Source organism: Leptosomus discolor, chromosome 8, assembly GCF_034619465.1.
Source record: "Leptosomus discolor isolate bLepDis1 chromosome 8, bLepDis1.hap2, whole genome shotgun sequence".
In the NCBI taxonomy this organism is placed as follows: domain Eukaryota; kingdom Metazoa; phylum Chordata; class Aves; order Leptosomiformes; family Leptosomidae; genus Leptosomus; species Leptosomus discolor.
In genome coordinates, this window is record NC_141398.1 from 16,600,898 (window position 1) to 16,619,000 (window position 18,103).

Consider the following 18,103-nt stretch of genomic DNA (forward strand, 5'->3'; position numbering starts at 1 on the left):
CTAGGAATCTGCAGGAAAGCAAAAAGGACAAACAGCAATATAATTTATTTGCAGTAACAACTGTGATTATGGGTCATAATCTTCATGTAGTCCCCACAGTCCCTTCCAGACACCTAGTAATACCCACTTGATACTGCAAAGCTAGAAGGGAAAGCTCCAGGTGTTTCTTGTAAACAGGCTCTTGACACCAGCCTTCTCTGGGTGCCATAAATATTCACAAAGGCCAGCTCAGTCAGCATAACCCAGGAGCGCAGCAAGGCCAGGAGAAGGGCTCGCGTCAGCCCACGACTCCTAGCTTTGTGCCTGGAGCAATCCAGTGTGTGATAACGACATTTCCATGTGATGTGCCCACGCTCTTTGCTTCACAAATATTCCTCTCATGGGGCCTTACAGCTCCTCCTCACAGGCTGGCACCTGGTCAGCTGGAGCTGTCAGCATGCTCCTTTTCTGACTTTTTCCCTTCAAGTTTTCATTGGGCTTGTCCCTTTTCCCTTCCTCCATCTGGAATCCAATGTGGCTGCTGCTGCCTACATGCACTTCGCTGGTCCCTTGTACCCCTGCTTCTTACACCCCTTTCCCAGGGAACCCATCATTAACTGGCATCTCTAAAAGTTCTAATAAACCAACCCCAAGGAGGTAAATCAGGAGAGGGTTTTCTCTGAGAGCTACACATTATGTAATCTGAACTGAGTGTGGTCAGAGGAATAGAGAGATATACACTAGCGTTGTGCATGTAACACATCCTCATACATCACAGATATGTAACTTCTCCAGGGGTATAAATTTTAAAGGACAAACTGGAAACTACTCCATTTCTCCTCAAGTGAAAAAAGGTTTCTGAAGACTTTATGACCTAAGAGGTCTTCTCAGAAGAATCCCTCAGGCTCAGTTTAATTTCTTGTTCCTTTTGACTTGAGATAGGCCACTGTAGCAGCCCAACTAAGTTTTGGTGTCCCCTACCCTCCCCCCTCCACCGAGCAGTAGGTGGTCATACACAAAATCTTTTTCCTACCTCAGCCTGAGAAGCTGTTTAACCTAGCTCCGCCGACACTCTTAACTGATCAAAACGGCCCTGTTTGCTTATTACCAAGAGCTAGTCTCTCCTCCCGTGTAAATGCATGCACTGGAACAAGAGTCCTTGGTCTGGCTGGTCCCCTCACTAAAGTGGAATGCAGCATGCTGGCAATAAAAATAAAATGCACTCTTCAATGCTTAACTATTTTTTGTTAGGAATATATCTTAACCATTTATCCCCTTCTAGATTTTCTAACTAATTCAAATAGGTGTCAAATAAGACCTTTCATACACTTCCAATACATCCTCCCCTCTTCAGTTTCTCTGCTACAAATGTGTGTAACATGGTAAACAGTATTAAAAACAACCAAGAAAACACAGTGAACAACAAAACAAATTACTCAAGTCCTGCCTCCTTACACCAGTTCTGCTTTTTTCACAGGACAACGCGCTTTGGGGTGATGCATGGAGAGGTTCCCAGCACCAAGGACTGGCCGCCTTTAAGGACGTCTCTCAACAGCTCCTTTTTTGAACAAAGCTTGTCTCCTGACCTTCTGCAATCAATCACCACATAACCTCCAAAAGATGCAGCTGGAATTTAACTTGCCAGTTAGACTGACTGCAGCTTTGCCAGCATTGCCATGAGGCAAAATTACCTTTTCCAAATCTCAGGCAAAGCAAAGGCATGAGACTTCAAAAGCACTCTGCATAACTGACCAGACTTAGAACAACTCTCCTACCATCGTGCTTGTCAACTGTTTTCCTCCACAAGCAGTTCATCTGAGCAGTAAGCTGACAAAAATTGATTTCTATTTAAGTAAAAGACTTGTTTCCTTTAAAATAAATCTATTTTAAAATACATGTTAGAACGCAAGCTGTGTTTAAACAAAAATAACAGTATTGCCAAAGTTTAATAAACAAAAGCAACCTGCTGCATCAGTAAGTTTTTTTAAAAACATAGTAACTCCAAGAATGTTTACGAATTATTCACAGAAAGGGGTAAACCATCTTGTACTGCTAAGGCTTTCCCTACAAACACGCCAAAACTCGCGGCATAACCCTCCTTTGAACAGAGTGAATGCTTGGTGAAAAATACTAATTAAATTGACATGGGTGCAGATTTTCAGAAGTGTGTAAGAACAGTTCACAGATCGGATTAACAGAGATGTTGAGTGGACCATGAGAAAAACATTTTTTTCTCCCCGCACCCCATAAAATTTACCTGGTACAGCTAAAGTACATCTAAATAAAAATTGCAGGAACCTAGGATTTTAAAAGTTGCTTATTAATTGAATTCTAGTTTTCACCTAAATGTAATTCAGTTACCACAAATTTAACGAGCAGCAGGTTGTTAGTTCAGGAATCTGATTGTATTTGCAGTGTAGATCAGCTCTTTGCACTTTTAGGTGAGATCAGCTCCTGCATTTGTGAAACTTCAAACGAAATACAGTTCAAACTTGTCACAGCTCAGACATGAAGACTTTTAACGTATCAGCTACTCAGGTTTGATCTCCACCTAAGAAATCAGCTGCATTGCCATCTCATTTCAAAGCTTTATGAAGTGTGAATTTCATCATGACTTTAAAATGCTGCATGGCTTGCCTTTTTTCAAAAAATTACTCACTACACTTCACAGTCTCACAGTTTTAGACACTTTGTCACATTCTATCAAGCCCACACAGGACACATTTACAGCCCAGGTGTGGCATTTCCATTGCCTTGATTTACCCTTCCCAGTTTCAAGATGTAGGCTATCACATAAGCCCCCTCTATAAAACAAAACCAAATAGTAAGACAATTTTGGGAAGACCCAGTTTAGGCAAAGAGTCTGATCTGTGAACTTCTAATACTGCAGCCATAGCACAACAGCATCGGTGCTGTTCTCCCACCCGCAGCAGTGAGCCTGGGGCTACAGCCTCAAGACAGAAAGAGGTAACAAGACTCAAACCAGCTCCAGTTTGAAACACTTCTGTGCCTTCTCCTTCATCCCTCTATTTACTCTTCCCATTGCTCAAAAAGACCTCAACAGCCCTTTCCCTGCTTCCTCTATGGCATGTTGTCAAGGTAGCAATCTCCTGTCTTCTCAACCAGCGAGCTCTGATCCTCAAGTGGCAGGAGTGCCACACACGAAAGTGGAAACACTGGCCTCCACAAGAGTCTATACTATAGCAGAGGCTTCTCCTACCTTTAATGAGTGCTGGCAATGCTTGGATGGCAGAAGTTTCGATTTACTAGTTTCTATTCTTTGAATGCTACTTCTTCAGTGATGTATATTTGGGTTGCTTAAGGTGCATCCCCTCTCAATTGAGTTTTAGTTTGTTCAGTCATTTTAATGTGATTTTGGGCAATTAAGTTTAAGTAACAGAGAATTGCAAGCAGATTAAGTTAGCACTTTGGAACTAATACTGTTTGCCATGGTTAAAAATCCCTTAAGCAGCTGAGTATACCTCCATTTATATTTGTTTGTATGAGAAAAAAGATCTTTCTCATGATGAGCAAGCATAAACAGAATACCCTCAGGGTACAATTCAAGTCATGCTTCTTCCAACTCATTGGCTTATCAAGTTATAATGATACCCCAAGGCAATCTGATTTTGCCATGTACAGGAGATAAAGCAATAAACATTCCGTAGTGCAAAATAAAATGCAGGGTGTGACGATGTTGTATCCCAACCAGGGCTCCCTCTGAATAACTCCAGAGTCCTATGGAGGAGGTGACATTCCGCCTTTATCACAATCCAGCAGGCTGCAGTGCCTTGCTGCACGTACAAACATTCAGCAGCTTTGCTCCCTACAGCCTCCCACTCGCTAGGAAGCCAGGTTTCTTCTGGCAGTGGTGTACCTTTACTGCAGGATTTGACAGGGACCATTCACAGCGTTGATTACTGCAATTAGAGACAAACCCCCTAAAAGTCTTCTTCGTGACAATCAAGGAGAGCGGCCCCATCTTGTGGGCATTTCCTGGAGCGAGTAGGGCTATGAAGCTGTTAACCACAGTGCTTTTAATGCAGTGCTGAAAAGCAAGCGATGATAGCCATCGGCATCAGGTCTCGCCTAAACTGGAGTTACGTCTGGGCTGAGCAGCTAGGGGTTATGTGCAGAAAACCCCTCCTTTCTTTCTCTCCAGGCAAACCGTCTTCCCCTTTCTGGAGGTGTGAGGAATCCTGCCTTAATTACGGTGTTTAAAAACCCAGAGTTTATGCACTGCCTGCAAACTCCTTACCTGCACACTGAGTAGAGGGGAGGGCAGAGGGCAATGAACCAAGATGAGGTCAGGGCACCCACCACCACCGAGGCTGACCAACCAAGCCTGGGAACAATTTATCAGGGGCCCTAGAAGTCATGGCACCCATGGCCACAGGCTGTGAACAGCAGGAAAGCCTGGATCCCCAGCATGGCTGGAGACACCCTGCACCAGCCCGGACGACCCAGGCTCAGTGCATTTGACAAGAGTACAGGCAGGCTTTCACACCTCTTCTATAAAGGCTGTTCACACAACCTGCAGCTGTGTCCCACACGTGCTGTCCCACAGCTACAACACCCGGCTCATCAGCTTCACCTAAGGAGGCTCCCTACTGAATGCTTATTTTTAAGAAGCTGTGTAGTATTTGGGAAAACAAACAGGAGAAAGCTGCTGCACACTCTAGCCCACTTGAAACAGGTTTTTAACACTAATGATGCAACTGGCATTTTTCAGTTCAGGACAAGCTACAGCAGACACTGCTTTCCCAGCTCCCTCAAATCTATATTTTCCTGGTTAGCAAAAGCTTCATCAAGCTTGCCTGTCATCTCCTACAAAAATGATGTTATGTATGGTGCTGCCTTCACAAACCTGCAATACTTGGACGATTTTTCTGAGGTCATGGAGGCGCACAGGGACAGGAGTGGTGCTAAGGGCCTGGAGCTCTCCATGGGGTACGTGGGAACACTGCAGGACCACGACCTGGGTACAGCTAGTGACCTGGTACGGCCATCTGGGGACATGGGTTAACACGGACTCAGGTTATCACCAGAAAGCAGCAGGTCAGCACGGGGATTTCGGAGGTCAGAGGAGGTTTGGGGTTGACGGTGCCTCTACAAGACACCTTGCCCAACCGCACGCTGTGGGCCAGGGCGGCTTCTAACCCAGATCGGGCAGCTCAAACCTTCACCCTGAGGGGTTCTGAAACTCTCCAAAAGGGAGATTCCGCCACTTCTCAGGGCAGGTTGCACCAGAGCTTGGCTGTGGAACCCTCCCCTGCGCAGAGCTCCGCGCTTCCCCTCACGCCTGCTCCCCACTCGCCTTCCACCGCGCCCTCCTCACACGGCTCCCTCCACCGCCCCAGCGGAGAGCGGCGGCATCCCGGGGTCCCCTCAGCTCCCGCTCCGAATTCCCGGGCTCGCCCCGCCTCGCTCCCCGGCCTGCAGCCGCAGATCTGGCCCCCGCCCCGCTCCCGCCTTCCAGCGCCTCTCCCGCCCAGTGGGGCCCAAGCCGCCCCCTCCGCGGGCAGCGCGGAGCGGAGCCGCCGCCCACTCCCCTGCCCCTGAGGGCGCTCCGTTATCTGCCGCGCCCGCGGCCAGTCGCCCGCCCTGCACCGGGGGTGCAGCGGGCGGCGCTGGCCGCCGGGGTGCGGGGCAGGGAGGGCTCCGGGCAGCAGCCGGTGCCCGCCGGCAGGCGCCTCTCCCCCGCTGGGCGAAAAGCGGCCTCACGCCCCCGGGGCACGGCGGACCCTTCCGGACGGAGCCGGTGGAGCAGCCCCGGTGGGGAGGGTTGGGGCTGGCTCCGGTAGGCCTGCTCTCCGCTCCCGGCCCGTCGCCAGCTAACGGCTGCCGGCAGGGAGCGCCGCCGGGCGGGCGCTGGGGACGGTCTCCCTGGCCGTTTGGGGGAGCGGCGCGGCCTGCAGGCAGGAGCGGGGTTGGCAGCACTTCCCCAGGCCCCCAGCACCGCCTGAGACCGGGTCTGGAGTCACAGAGCGCATCCAGGGAGATACTTTAGAACCACGATCACCCACACACACACACGTACTTTTCTTTTATCCTTCTGTCTCGGTGTCGGAGGAAATTCGTTTCAGCAGGTCGGTGCGCAGAGCAGGATGCTTGGTTGTGGACTGCGGGGCCGCCGTTGACAGCTTTGTAGAAGCACGCACCCCAGCAAGGTCAGCCGCTGGAGATAGCCCTGTGCTCACAACAGGGCATCTCTCCCGGCTGTAACACAATGCTTATGTTCTCCATTTCAAATTTCATTCTCTCCAAGCATTGAACATCCTCCATCACCATGTTTATAGCCGTACCTGTATTGATACAGCTGCCCAAAAGGCGAAGACAGGTATGCTGACAGGCCACAAGGTTAAGGACTGGAGGACCAGAGAGCTGAGCAACATGCAGTTTAACAACTGCAACATGCTGAGCAACATGCCTCTAACTTCATGACTTCTCACAGCAGCATTGTTTAACATACTCAGTCTGTTGAGGTATGCAGACGACCAGCATACCATGACCATATAATTAGGCTGATAGGATAGCAATGTGTGAAACTGTCAAATATTCCTGATACCAAAGGGAAAGTAATACCCATGCAGATAGCTAGCCTTGATTTATGGCTACATTAACAAGGCAACAGGGTGAGAACAGACATGTTGAAGCAAATAGGAAGGGACATGGGTCCCTTAGAGGATCTCTGAGTAAACACAAGTTGCCAAGTAATTACAAAGGCAATAAATTAAAAAAAAATAATAAAAAAAAAGGTCAGCAGGTCAACAAAACTGGAGTAAACAGGGATGTTTATTGTTGTTTATATGTTGGGTACTTGGGAGGAGATAGGAGTGATAAAGAAGAATTTGAGAGATTAACAAGGGACATAATGTAAAGCAAACAATAAAATCAGGACTGAGTGGGGGGGGGTACCTGTTTGTCAGCCCTGTGCCTGATCACCAGTTTGGACCACGTCAATAAACCCACTGTTTCCGCAGTGTTCATGCTGGGTTACTTCTGCAGCCGGGAAGGACTTGTTATGTTTTTCCCTGATGTTGATGAAGGAATACTAGAAGTGCCCTTCTTAACATCGCCAAGAGAACACCTGGAGGTTGCCACCTAACATCATTCCCTCCTAACTCCTTAACACAGCCAAGTGTTTGTTTCGCTCATGGGAAGACCTGCTCAGTACAGCAGTATATCTGAGACAAGTGCTTTGGAGTTAATAAAAAAAATCTGTTTGCAAAACCAGGGTATTTCCGTGTTAACGCCTGTGACCACCAATCATCATACCAAAGTAAAGCCTGAAACTACACAGGAAAGTCACAAGGAAGTCATGCTCACTAGCAAAGACAAATGAATAAACAGTATCACTACTATTGATGTCATGATGCAGTATAATGAAGCAAACACAAAGCAAGATAAATTCCAGCAACTTTTTAATGTCTAATCGTCCTTTAGGCCAACTTTGATTTCACAATCTTGTAAAAAATAATTAAGAACTATAAATTAAAATGTTCCTATTTTTGTTTATGACAATTTTCAAAACCAGGTAGTTTTCCCTTGACTGTTTTCTTCTCTCAAGTTAAATCAAACATAGATCTTGCAGCCTAGTGTTACTTTATGCCTTTGTCAAATAAACAGTTTGATCCAATCAATCATATCCTTTCTAGCTTCTTCAATATAAGGTTTATCATGAGGTTTCATATCTTCTGGCTTCAATTGTGCAAATCCATGAACTTGTCCAGGATAAACTTTAATTTTATATGCAACTTTACAGTACTGTCTCAACTTCTCCTCCAACAAGGTGATCTGTAAAAGAAGGCGTTTTTCCATTATGTGGTGTTGAGGGTTTTTTAAGTTTGCCAAACCGTCTGTTTCTCATATCTCTACATCTTTGTATTTTCTCTACTGTCACACTTGAAGCAGATTGTGTTGCTCAACAGATGAGAAAACCCCGCCTTGGAATTTAAGACTGAAACATTTTTTTAGATTATGGGTGAGTCTAAGGACCTCAACAGTTACTGCAAAGGTGGTTTGGTGTGTCTCATTGCTGTAAAGGAACAGGTGCATTTCTATTCAGAGACTTAGGCTTATAACCTCATTTTAAACTCTAATCTTGAGAGAACATACTCCCTAAATATGTTTAGGGAATCCAAAATATTTTTATATGCTTAGTAACAGAGTTTGAGAAAACACAGTGGGTTTTTTAGTTTACTGTGTAACAAAAAGACACTGCTCCTGCACATTCTTCTGATAAGTACACACATGCTTACACTCAGATTACTATTCATATGATTATGTATTAGACACATTTTTGTGCTCATTCCTATTAAAAAGTCAGAAAACAGGAGAATTAACATTTATTTTGCCCCTGCAAGCTCAATTCTACCCATTGTGGAGATTAGAGACAGTGTTGTAATTTATTTCATGTTCACTTTTTTTTTTCCCACAGAACCCTTTATTGCTCAGTGCAGAAAACTATGTATTTGAGGATTTTATTTTTTTTAACACAGGAATTTTTCTTACACAATCTGCACAGGTAGGTCAGAGAGAAAGCTTCAGGAGGGAAAACTATATTTTCAATGTGTAACACATGAGGGAAAAAATGTATTTATGAAAATCGTGCCCCTGGGAAAAAACACACTTTCAGCATAAACAGGGGTCAGGGAGTGAAGGGTTTGTCTTCCTGTGCAGAGGAGACACATACTGGAGGTACAGATCAGCATACTGAATAACACAGTTAGAAATAAATATTGATTGGCTTCTGCATTCCCAGAGCACACTGCCAGTTCCCCAGTTAGACCCTACTGCTACACAACAAACAACGCCAGAGGTGGTGTGTTATCTGTGTCACTGAAGAGAAAGAATTTATGCACAGAAGAGGGCACCAGTTTCCTACCCATATATTTATCCAGCCTCTCAGATAGACTTACAGTAGGGGTTGTATCAGAATATAAGTGGCAACCAGGAGTCAAAACAGAGTCCACAAGTTGTCATCTTAGTTAAAATTCATGGCTACTCTTCTGACACAGTTCATTTTGTGTACCAAAACCAATTAGGCATTGCTCCACATCATCAGAAAGTTCAGTTACCAAGCTGAAATGACTTTTCTCCATTCAGTGTCTTAAATTCAATGATTTAACTGCCTGTTCTCTCATCCATAGCAGTAGTATCCAAGTTTTTGAGATGTTTGCTGCGTACCAGTTGGAACTCCCTGCCCAGTTTCACAGTCTGCTTGTCCAGCCACTCAGAGACCAATGACTGGCCTTTACTGCATTCATTTCTCACCTCAAAAAAGAAGTTTTGAATAACCTTAGCAAGATATGGGCGAAATTGAAATAGAAGTACAACAATCCAGCCTGTCTGATTTTTCATGTCTGAAAATGGTTTCTAACAAGCTAGGATTTTTGTGCGGGATAAAAGAACTATGGGAAAAGAAAAAGCATTTCCATTACAGCAGCTTACCTGATCATAAGAAATAGTGTGGTCTTTCTCACCAAAAATGAAAAATGTGGGATTTAGTAAATCGTATCTTTCTTCAGAGTCCCTAATTATTCCTATAATATTTTTGAGAAACAGCCTGTTAGTGAGGTTAAGGTTCTTGCAAGACAAATGGCAAATTAAAAGACAAAATTTCTATTTAGGTTTCCTCATCATGCACATTTCTTAGATCAGGACAGTTTCTATTTGGATGGAGAAAAAAGCGTTTGGAAATGTATTTCCCCACTCCCCAAGCACTAAAAAAAACAGATTAGAAAATTACTGTGCAAAAGGAAATATTTTTTTTCTGGTTTCCACCATTCTTAAATTTTGATACCAATATAGCATATTGCTGAAATAATCATAATTAAAATCTGCAACTCACCTTCAAGTTGAGTATTTACAGAAATTGTTTCAAAGCAATAACTAGACTTACAAACTACACATAGTCATGTGAGCCCATATAAGTTTCCATGTGTTCTACACTACCATAGAGGGACACCCCAGCGGTTATTTGAGGATTTTTCAGCATCAAGTGGTGTACTGCCATTCCACCCCAGGAAAACCCAACGATACCAATCTTCTGTGCACCGCATTGTTCCTTTAGATACTTCAAGACAACATCAGCTTCCCTAAGACATATAAACAAAGGTAAACTAAGGAATCTATTGCAGAGTCAATACTTGACAATTTAAGAAGTAAATTAAAAGAAATACATGATTTTTCTGCATCTGCACCCCCCATCATTTAAAACTGAGAATACTTAGAAAACATATTTCAGCCCAGCGCAGTGGCTTCTATTCTTACATGGGAGTCAACATCTCTGGTCCTAGTTTAGGGAAGTACAGGTGTAGGTACTTAAATACTTACCTGAATTGCGACCTGCTCCTTTGTTTTCAAAAGAAGCAAATTTTTAATTGAATCACTTTGTCTAGGACAGGACAACTAAAGACAAGACATATCTGCAAGTAGAACAACATCTTGCATTATGGATTGTAGGAATAGATAAGGTTCACTGTGCTATCTCTACAGAGTCCACCTATTTAGATAAAGATTTATCTTGAGTATGTCATTCCTGTTGCATGAGTTAATACTAAAATGTCCTACTAAGCCTCTTGCAATAGTACTATACTAAAGTAGCAATTACTCAAAATTAAACTGTGAATAACCATACTTGTTTAAAAAAACAGGTATTGCGTGAGGTATAATGCAAAAAATACGCAATTTGTTTTTAACGTAGGCCAGAGCAGGTAATTTATTTTTTTTTAATTGCTAACTTCCTAGGTCTCAATAGTTTTGTCTTTTGTATTATCTACAGAGTTTTAAATGAATTCTAAATTCAGACTGCACATACTAATAAGTTTATTTTCAAATATTATGCACATTAATATGGTCATCACAGGTTTGGTTAGTCTGACAAAAAAAGCAGTATGAGAGTGACACGATCAGGAGATCGTGTCCCAGGCCTGCAGCATCTGCGCTATGAATGGATGAGCTCTCTCAGATCTGGTTTGTTTGAAAGGGTACTAAGTCATGGGTGTGTTGCAGCCTTTGTGCTCTGAAACAGCAAAGGATCTGCCCTTGAGCTCCAAGTGAGCCCTCAAAAGGCAGAACAGGCATCTCCTTGAGGTCTTAACTGTTCAAGACAGTGCCTGCATATCTGTTCACTCTTTGGAGTAGGGCATTTTACAGGTGTTAAGTCACTTGTCTTTTCAAAAAATTTGGCCACAGCTTCTGCAACTATATGGTCAAAAGCTTTGCTGACAGGCTTTGAAGTTAGTCTGTGACTGCTTTTCGAAAGTGTCAAAAGAATACTTGTGGCTTACAAGATGATAGCTGAGTAATAGAATGCCACTGCCTCACTATGACCTGAAGTTTTAGGCTGTGGTGATAGATGCTGAAGAAACAGTAATGCCTCCCATAATTCAGGGAAGCCTTGTTACAGGCACTGTTAGGCTCTACAGATAGTGGGCCCTCTATTTCACATTGAGAAAAACAGTATAGTTGATCATATCTCTATTAGGTTTTGGGCAGCCTTGCAAATTTTGATCTCCTGCTGGTCAGGAGAATATAATCTGCACCTATCATTATGTACAAGGCAGAAAGCAAGATGGGCAAGTGACAACTGTCAGATAACATGAGCAGTTGTGGGAGAGTTTTCCTCCTTATCTTGAGGGACTGGAGGCAGAATCAGCACTTGTGGGTGAGAGTGCTGGGTATCTCATAGCCTGTGAAACACTGGCTATGAGCCTGGGTGGCCAGTATAATAGCTAGAAAAGGGCCCAGGAAAGCAAGATGGGGACAGTAAGCAGAGTGATAGATGGAGCAGATGATCCTTTCCAAATCCCAGCCAAGGCAGTGCCCAAAACCACAGAAGAACCACCCAGAATAAGCAATTGTGTGCGTGCAGCCAACTTGCCCTGCTGTGAGGTGACACTTCTAACATTTTGTACAAATTCCCCTTGTTTGCTGGGTGCTCTTTAACGTTCAAGTACAAATACACATCTTACTTGTCTACTTTCATAGGATCATGATCTTTCATCCAGTCGGCAAAGTCAGCCCAGTGATCAGTAGTTTTCCAGGGGTCTGTCCCCTTGAAGAAGTCTGGGCAGATGGTTCTGTGTGAGACATGGAATCAAGTCAACTTTCACATCCAGGTGAGGAGTGTCTGTGGATGTCTCCTAATGTCTTTTCTACTCCAGAGTACACATCTACATGGTTACTATCTGAATCATATTCTACTCATCCTGTTCTGGCTATCAGCAGAGCTAAAAGTACATGTCTTTCTATGGAAATAAAAAAAAAAAAAACAAACCCAGAACCAACAGAAATAAACTCATTATTTTCTTAGACATACTTAATACAAAAGTAAAGGGGTTAAGCCATCTTCCTGATTCTATATAAACACATATATATCTCTTTGCTAATAAAAGCTAGAGCAACTGTTCAGAAGATTTGGTTCTGAAAAGCTTATACAACTTAAAGATAGATACCAACATTCATCTTTTAATCACCCACACTGCCACATAAGCACAAACACTGGAACTTCATGACTCTCCTTGTGGCTTTGGGCTCAGGTAGCCATTTTTGATGGGTCAATTTTAATAGCTTTGGGGGTGTCATGGGAGCATTTTGTCCTTTTGCATTTTTATTTGCTCAGACTGAAATGGTATGGTTGTCTTGTGTGTATGGGAAACACCATATGCCATGCTTAGCTTTGGGCCTGGTGATCTATCAGTGCGCTTAAGAGGAAGATAGGAAAGACAGTTGCTTACATGTACCCATGACCTGCAATCAAATCAACTATGTATCTAATGTCTGGAAACATCCATCCAAATATATCGTGAATCACAATCACAGCTTTGTCTGTGAAAAAAGATGGTCTACAAACATAAGCCTTGATGTGCTCAATTTGTACTTCATGTCCAAGGCACCCATATCGAGATCTTTCTCCAGTATGATATAGAAAAGGATCAGCCATTTGGAAACCTAAAAAAAAAGGGAAAAAAAAAAGAGAGCAAGAAAGTCAAAATGATTTGTTAACACAAATTATTAAGAGCAAATAAAGGCAAATACAATCTGCAGAAAGTAGTTCAGTAACTTCTGTAAATAACATTGACATCCTTGTCTGAATGGAGAAAGTAGGAAAAAAAAATCAAAAGCAATGTTCCAGTGCAGAATGGCTCTTAGTCCATTATGTGTTATTAAGCTGAGAATGAAGAAAAGGTATAAAATTACAAACAAGCTGCATGTGTAGATCCTGACTTTCATGTCACATTTGTTTTGCTCCCATGCCACTCTGTCAGCACTGGTGTGAAGCAGTACAGCTTCAGACGTCATTCTCTGCCCAGGCGTGGGACCATCACGCATGTCTTCATGGGGAATCCTATGCTGGTTTCTCTGAATTATGTGATGGGTAAGGACCACAACACTCGACTGCTAAAGTACAGTGTTCGGTGCTTCGCTCAGTGCTGGCACCTGCTAGCTAATCTGTGCTTTCAGTAGTAGCATCACAGCTGTGCTAGGAGCTGATGTGTCCGGTGCAGTTGGTGAAGGACTGTAGTACAGATTTGTAAATTAGATTCCAATGCCTTGGCCCATATGCCCTTGAAAGGGATTGCAAGAAAACAAGCAGATAGGCAAATCTCATTCTAAATATGTGAGAGTATTTGGTTTTGTCTCTTCTCCAAAACCAGCAATTACAGGCAATGAACCAGTAGCTGTGCTAGAGAAATTAAAGTCAGAAGTTGTTCTGACTCTCTGTGTCAGGAGCTTGGAATGGACTCTGCAAAAAGTAGAATGTGATCCTGTAATTAAAAGTAGTGTTATAATGCATCTATACAAGGAATCCAATTAAGTCTGCAGGGGCAGTGTTAATAGTAGCATTTCCTAGCCATGTACTGACTTTGAAACTGTCCTTGGGGTGCAATACACAGACCCACATGTGCATTAGGACTGTCTCCATTATTTCTACATCAGCCTATTATTTCTGTTTGTGTTGTAACATGTACAGAAAACCGTCTAGTCTTCACTGAAGTGCGGCAAATTCTGGTAAGAATGTATACCTTCCTCAGCTCTCCATTAACCATAGGAGCGGAGAGCTACGTTTCACTAAGTAATGGGAAGTTTGGCCTAGGCAATACGGACACATCAGGAGCCATGGTGCAGGCAGACTGAGGAACAGAGAGTCGATGCCGCAGAGACTCGCCACTTGCTTATGCCTTACACAACACTTCCCATGATTAACACAGGCTCAATAACAGCATCCAAATTTTATGTACATTTAGACTGCCTTATACCCAAGATAATCAGCCTTCCCAACATAAAGTGCAGAGACACTGTTCTTCCTCATCCCCTCCCAACCCTGGGGCTGCTGTCACCGGATCTGGCAGGGCCAGCACTGAGTTTGAGCAAATATGCTTGATTACAGCCATAACCCCTGGCTTATAAAGTGTGGTGTAGAGATACAGGAACTGGGCAAACATGGCTTTACTGCTAGAATCAAGCTGCTTTAGAAATAGCCATGAGGAGGATGATCTCACATTGTGAGTTATCCCCTGTGCTGGTAACTGAGAGCTGATTACATTTGTCAGTTGTTCTCCCACCTTTCTCAACATCTGAAGGTCAGGGTTGGTGCTACGAAGCATAAAGCAGCCTGATCCTCAGGATTAAATCTCAATTGTTTTGGCATTGTATGAAAGCACAGGTAACATGCATGGGAGAGTATCTCCTAGTCTAAGCCACCCATAATAGGCCTGAAAACACTTTAGAGATGTCTGTTCAAGCAAAAGTGCTTCCTACCTGTTGGGGTTTTTTTTTAATCTAAGATGAATGAGCTTGTGGAAGTGCAAGTGACTGCCTGGAGAATTCGCAGGCACTCCCAAAGATAGTTAACACCACTGGCTTCTGAGATGGCAGTCACGATCTTACTCCACTAAGGTCTTTTGTTCAGAAGGGCACAACCTATGGTGTCCCCTTCAAGGAAGTAGTGTTTAGGAGGCTCTGCAACAGCTGTGAGACAGCCTACTCCCTATCTGTTGGTTGTTTCCCAGAAATCATTTCTGTGACCTATCTTGATTGATGCCTAGCCAGCTGGCTCTCCTTCAGGCACCAGGCTGCGGAGAATGGAGAACGTTAGTAAATAGTCAGCCACGCCTGAACTGCTTAGGAGTCTTTGAAGGGATCCTGTTCAGTCAGAAGCTTTGTTTGTACCCGCCCACTTTGCCCCACGCAACATGGTGTGGCAAAGCAATAAGACAGGATATTTCCTACCTGTCCTGTCTCACCTCATTCCCTCTTCCCACCAGTTTCAGCCATTATACTTTTCCTTTTCCTGCTTTCCCCATGGCACAGTTCCAAGCAGGCAGCATCTTGCCTTTACACCCCGCTCCTCATTGCTGAGCTCCAGCACAGGGGAGACACGGAGCCTGGTGGGAAGCTAGGAACAGGGGAAAAACTGCTGCTAACGGGGAGAAAAGACTGTATCCATGAGTCTGCTGTCACCCTTCTGCTTGTTAAGAGAAGGCCTCATACCTTCTCCTTCTCACCAGTGGTGCTGCTCTTCCTTGGGTGTCTTGATACAATTCAGCTTTCATGCAAGTAACATAAAAATTGAGGAGAGTTATTTACTATTATCACAAGGCAAAGGTGGGTTCCCTTGGGTGGTAGGACAGACCCAAAATACAACCTTTTTAAGGAGCATCAAATGGCATGGTTAAATCCTGCTGAGTGTTAGTTTTCAATAGGAAAAAGCAAATCCCTACTTGGAAGGTGAGGCTAAAAATTGTTAAAAAGCAATCACGAAGAACAGGGGAAAAGACAGTCCTAAGGATAATCCCCACTTCTCAGAAAGTGAATATGAGCACGTGATCTCAAAGTGCTGCGCTATTTGGCAGGACCTTGGACTAGTGATGCCAAGATGTCACATCTCTGCCCTTTTCCTGGGTCCAGTAATAACATTTTAAACTCCAACAGTAATTTATTTCAATGGTAAGTGCTCCAATGGACCGAACAAGGAAAAGAATCAGAATTCATTACCGTAAGGGCAAAAGAAATGATTATGGTCCTTTCATGTGATCTTGCTACTGATGGATGTAAAATGGTTACCAATGTTCTCAGAACTATTGCTGTGCCACAGCCTGCAGCAAGGACTCAAAATGAAATCCAGTCTTTCCCAAAGTTGACACCCTTTATCTTCACCTTATCTGCTCCCTAATACTTGTCTTTGTCCATTTTTTTACTGAAACCAAAATAAGTCTCTCTTTAAAGGAGTGGGTTTTGCTGAATGTTTCGTGCCTTTTTAAAGAGCTGTATCTATCTGCTTAGCAATTTCAGATTTCTCCCTTTCAGCACAGTTAAAAGTAGTTCTCTGCTGCCAACTCAGCCTTTGTGGACCAGTTTGCCATCACATACCTGGAGTACAGGATCCTGTTTTAGTCCAGCTTGCTTCTTCTGGTCAGTGAGATACCAGCTAGATTTCTCTAAACACAAAAAGAAGAAAACCAGTTCTGCTGACAGTTTTGCTCCTGCTGCTGCCCATACAGTTTCCAAGTGCTCTTCAACTCTTCTGCACACTTTGGGTTTGGGAGCTGAGGAGGAGAGGCTTAGCATAGGAGTCATCCCGACTGGAAGGGGTGGGGACAGATCATGCAGAGAGGCAGGGTGCAGCAGGCTCCACATCAGTTGCCTTTTACTCTACCTTTTATTTATTTATTATTTAAGGTGTTTAGAAAGCAGGATGCGCACAAACACTATACTGCACTTATTTTTCTTCATCTCTCTAAATATGGGTAATTCCTAACAAAATAGTATAGAGAAGTTGAAACAAGGCTGCTGAGTCTTATTATCAGCACACTTCAGTTTTCTGGGAAAATTTCCCTTCCAGAGCTGTGCACTACAAAGCAAATCATGTGTATGATGCAGCCATTTTAGACACCATGGAATCTTTAGACCTCAGCATTTACAGCTGAGACATTTAGCATCAGTGGTGCATTTGCTGATGCATTATTAAATTCAGAGGTGCATTTTCTTACAGTATATCCATGCACTTTTATTTTCCATAATAAATGCCTTTAATGGAATTTGTGCAAAATTAAGATGAATCTGTCCTGGCAAACTTGCAGCATAAAAAAATTATGGAAGTCTCCCTAGCACACAGATTAAACATATTACAGCCACACCCACAAGTATTCCCAACAAGTCTAAAAGTGTTCCAAGTTATTTTTTATTAGGCTTGCTTTTAACAAGTTAGAAACATTTGAGTCTGAACTGTTTGTTACTGATGGTGGCTCATTGAACTTTTCTATTCGTATTTCCATAATGGCCTTGTATGCAAGGAACATTAGCTTAGCCCTCAGGCTGATGTCTGCTGTAGTTTTAATTTTCTATGTGTGATTTATATGTGTGTGTGTCTTGGGAGCTCGGAGGAATGAGAGAGACAAAAGAGCTCAAAGAAAATGACAAGTCAAAGACAATAAATAAATTTTGATCCTAAGTGTACATGACAAGTCCCACAGTCACGCTTTAGAGCCTCCACAGTATTCTGTGTGGTAGTGACCACTGTGTAATTGGAGGACTATGTGAAACAGTGATAGTTGGATTCAGTTCACCAAACTTCAGACATTTACAATGAGGATGTCTACATGTCTGCAAGGTGTCTACACTCCCACAGTTGTCATCAAGATTTAGGGTATGATTCACACTCTATGGGTGTCTTCTTTAGAATGAAATGTATAGTTCCCTAGATGCCACCAGCTGTCCTGATCACAGAGTTTAATGGCAGCCTACCCACCTGGTGCAGCTCTAGATTGCTGTGCTGAGTGCATCATCACTCAGGCAAGATGAGTCCCACCTCTGTGTGCTGTGGGTGCTACATGCAACTCAAAATTAAGGTTTGTCATGACCAGACAGAGGGTGTTTGTCCTGTCATACCTGTCAGTAACTTTGCACAGCAGGATTGTACAAGAAACCATTAAAAAGATTGCTTGTGTTGCAAGGGAGGGAGTGGGGAGACTTCGCTGAAAAGATACAGTTTATACTTTGGTATTAATGGCATCTTGCTTGAGCTTGTCTAACCCCACCTAGGTGGGCACGCTGTACTCCAGTCCACAAGCTTTAATTTTCTCTGTGTGGTTAGTGTGTGTGTGTGCATGTTGCA

At 43.5% G+C, this 18,103-nt stretch overlaps 1 protein-coding gene across 1 annotated transcript; it reads right to left on the minus strand.

The window, feature by feature from the left end:
* Nucleotides 1–7,596: 7,596 nt before the first annotated feature.
* Nucleotides 7,597–12,928, minus strand: LOC104343629 (carboxymethylenebutenolidase homolog). Its single transcript, XM_009947579.2, has 5 exons — nt 12,723–12,928; nt 11,958–12,065; nt 9,937–10,079; nt 9,433–9,524; nt 7,597–7,776 (listed from the first exon to the last, which is right to left on the minus strand). The coding sequence occupies exons 1-5, from the start codon at nt 12,926–12,928 to the stop codon at nt 7,597–7,599; spliced, it is 729 nt and encodes a 242-aa protein (XP_009945881.1).
* Nucleotides 12,929–18,103: the final 5,175 nt, after the last annotated feature.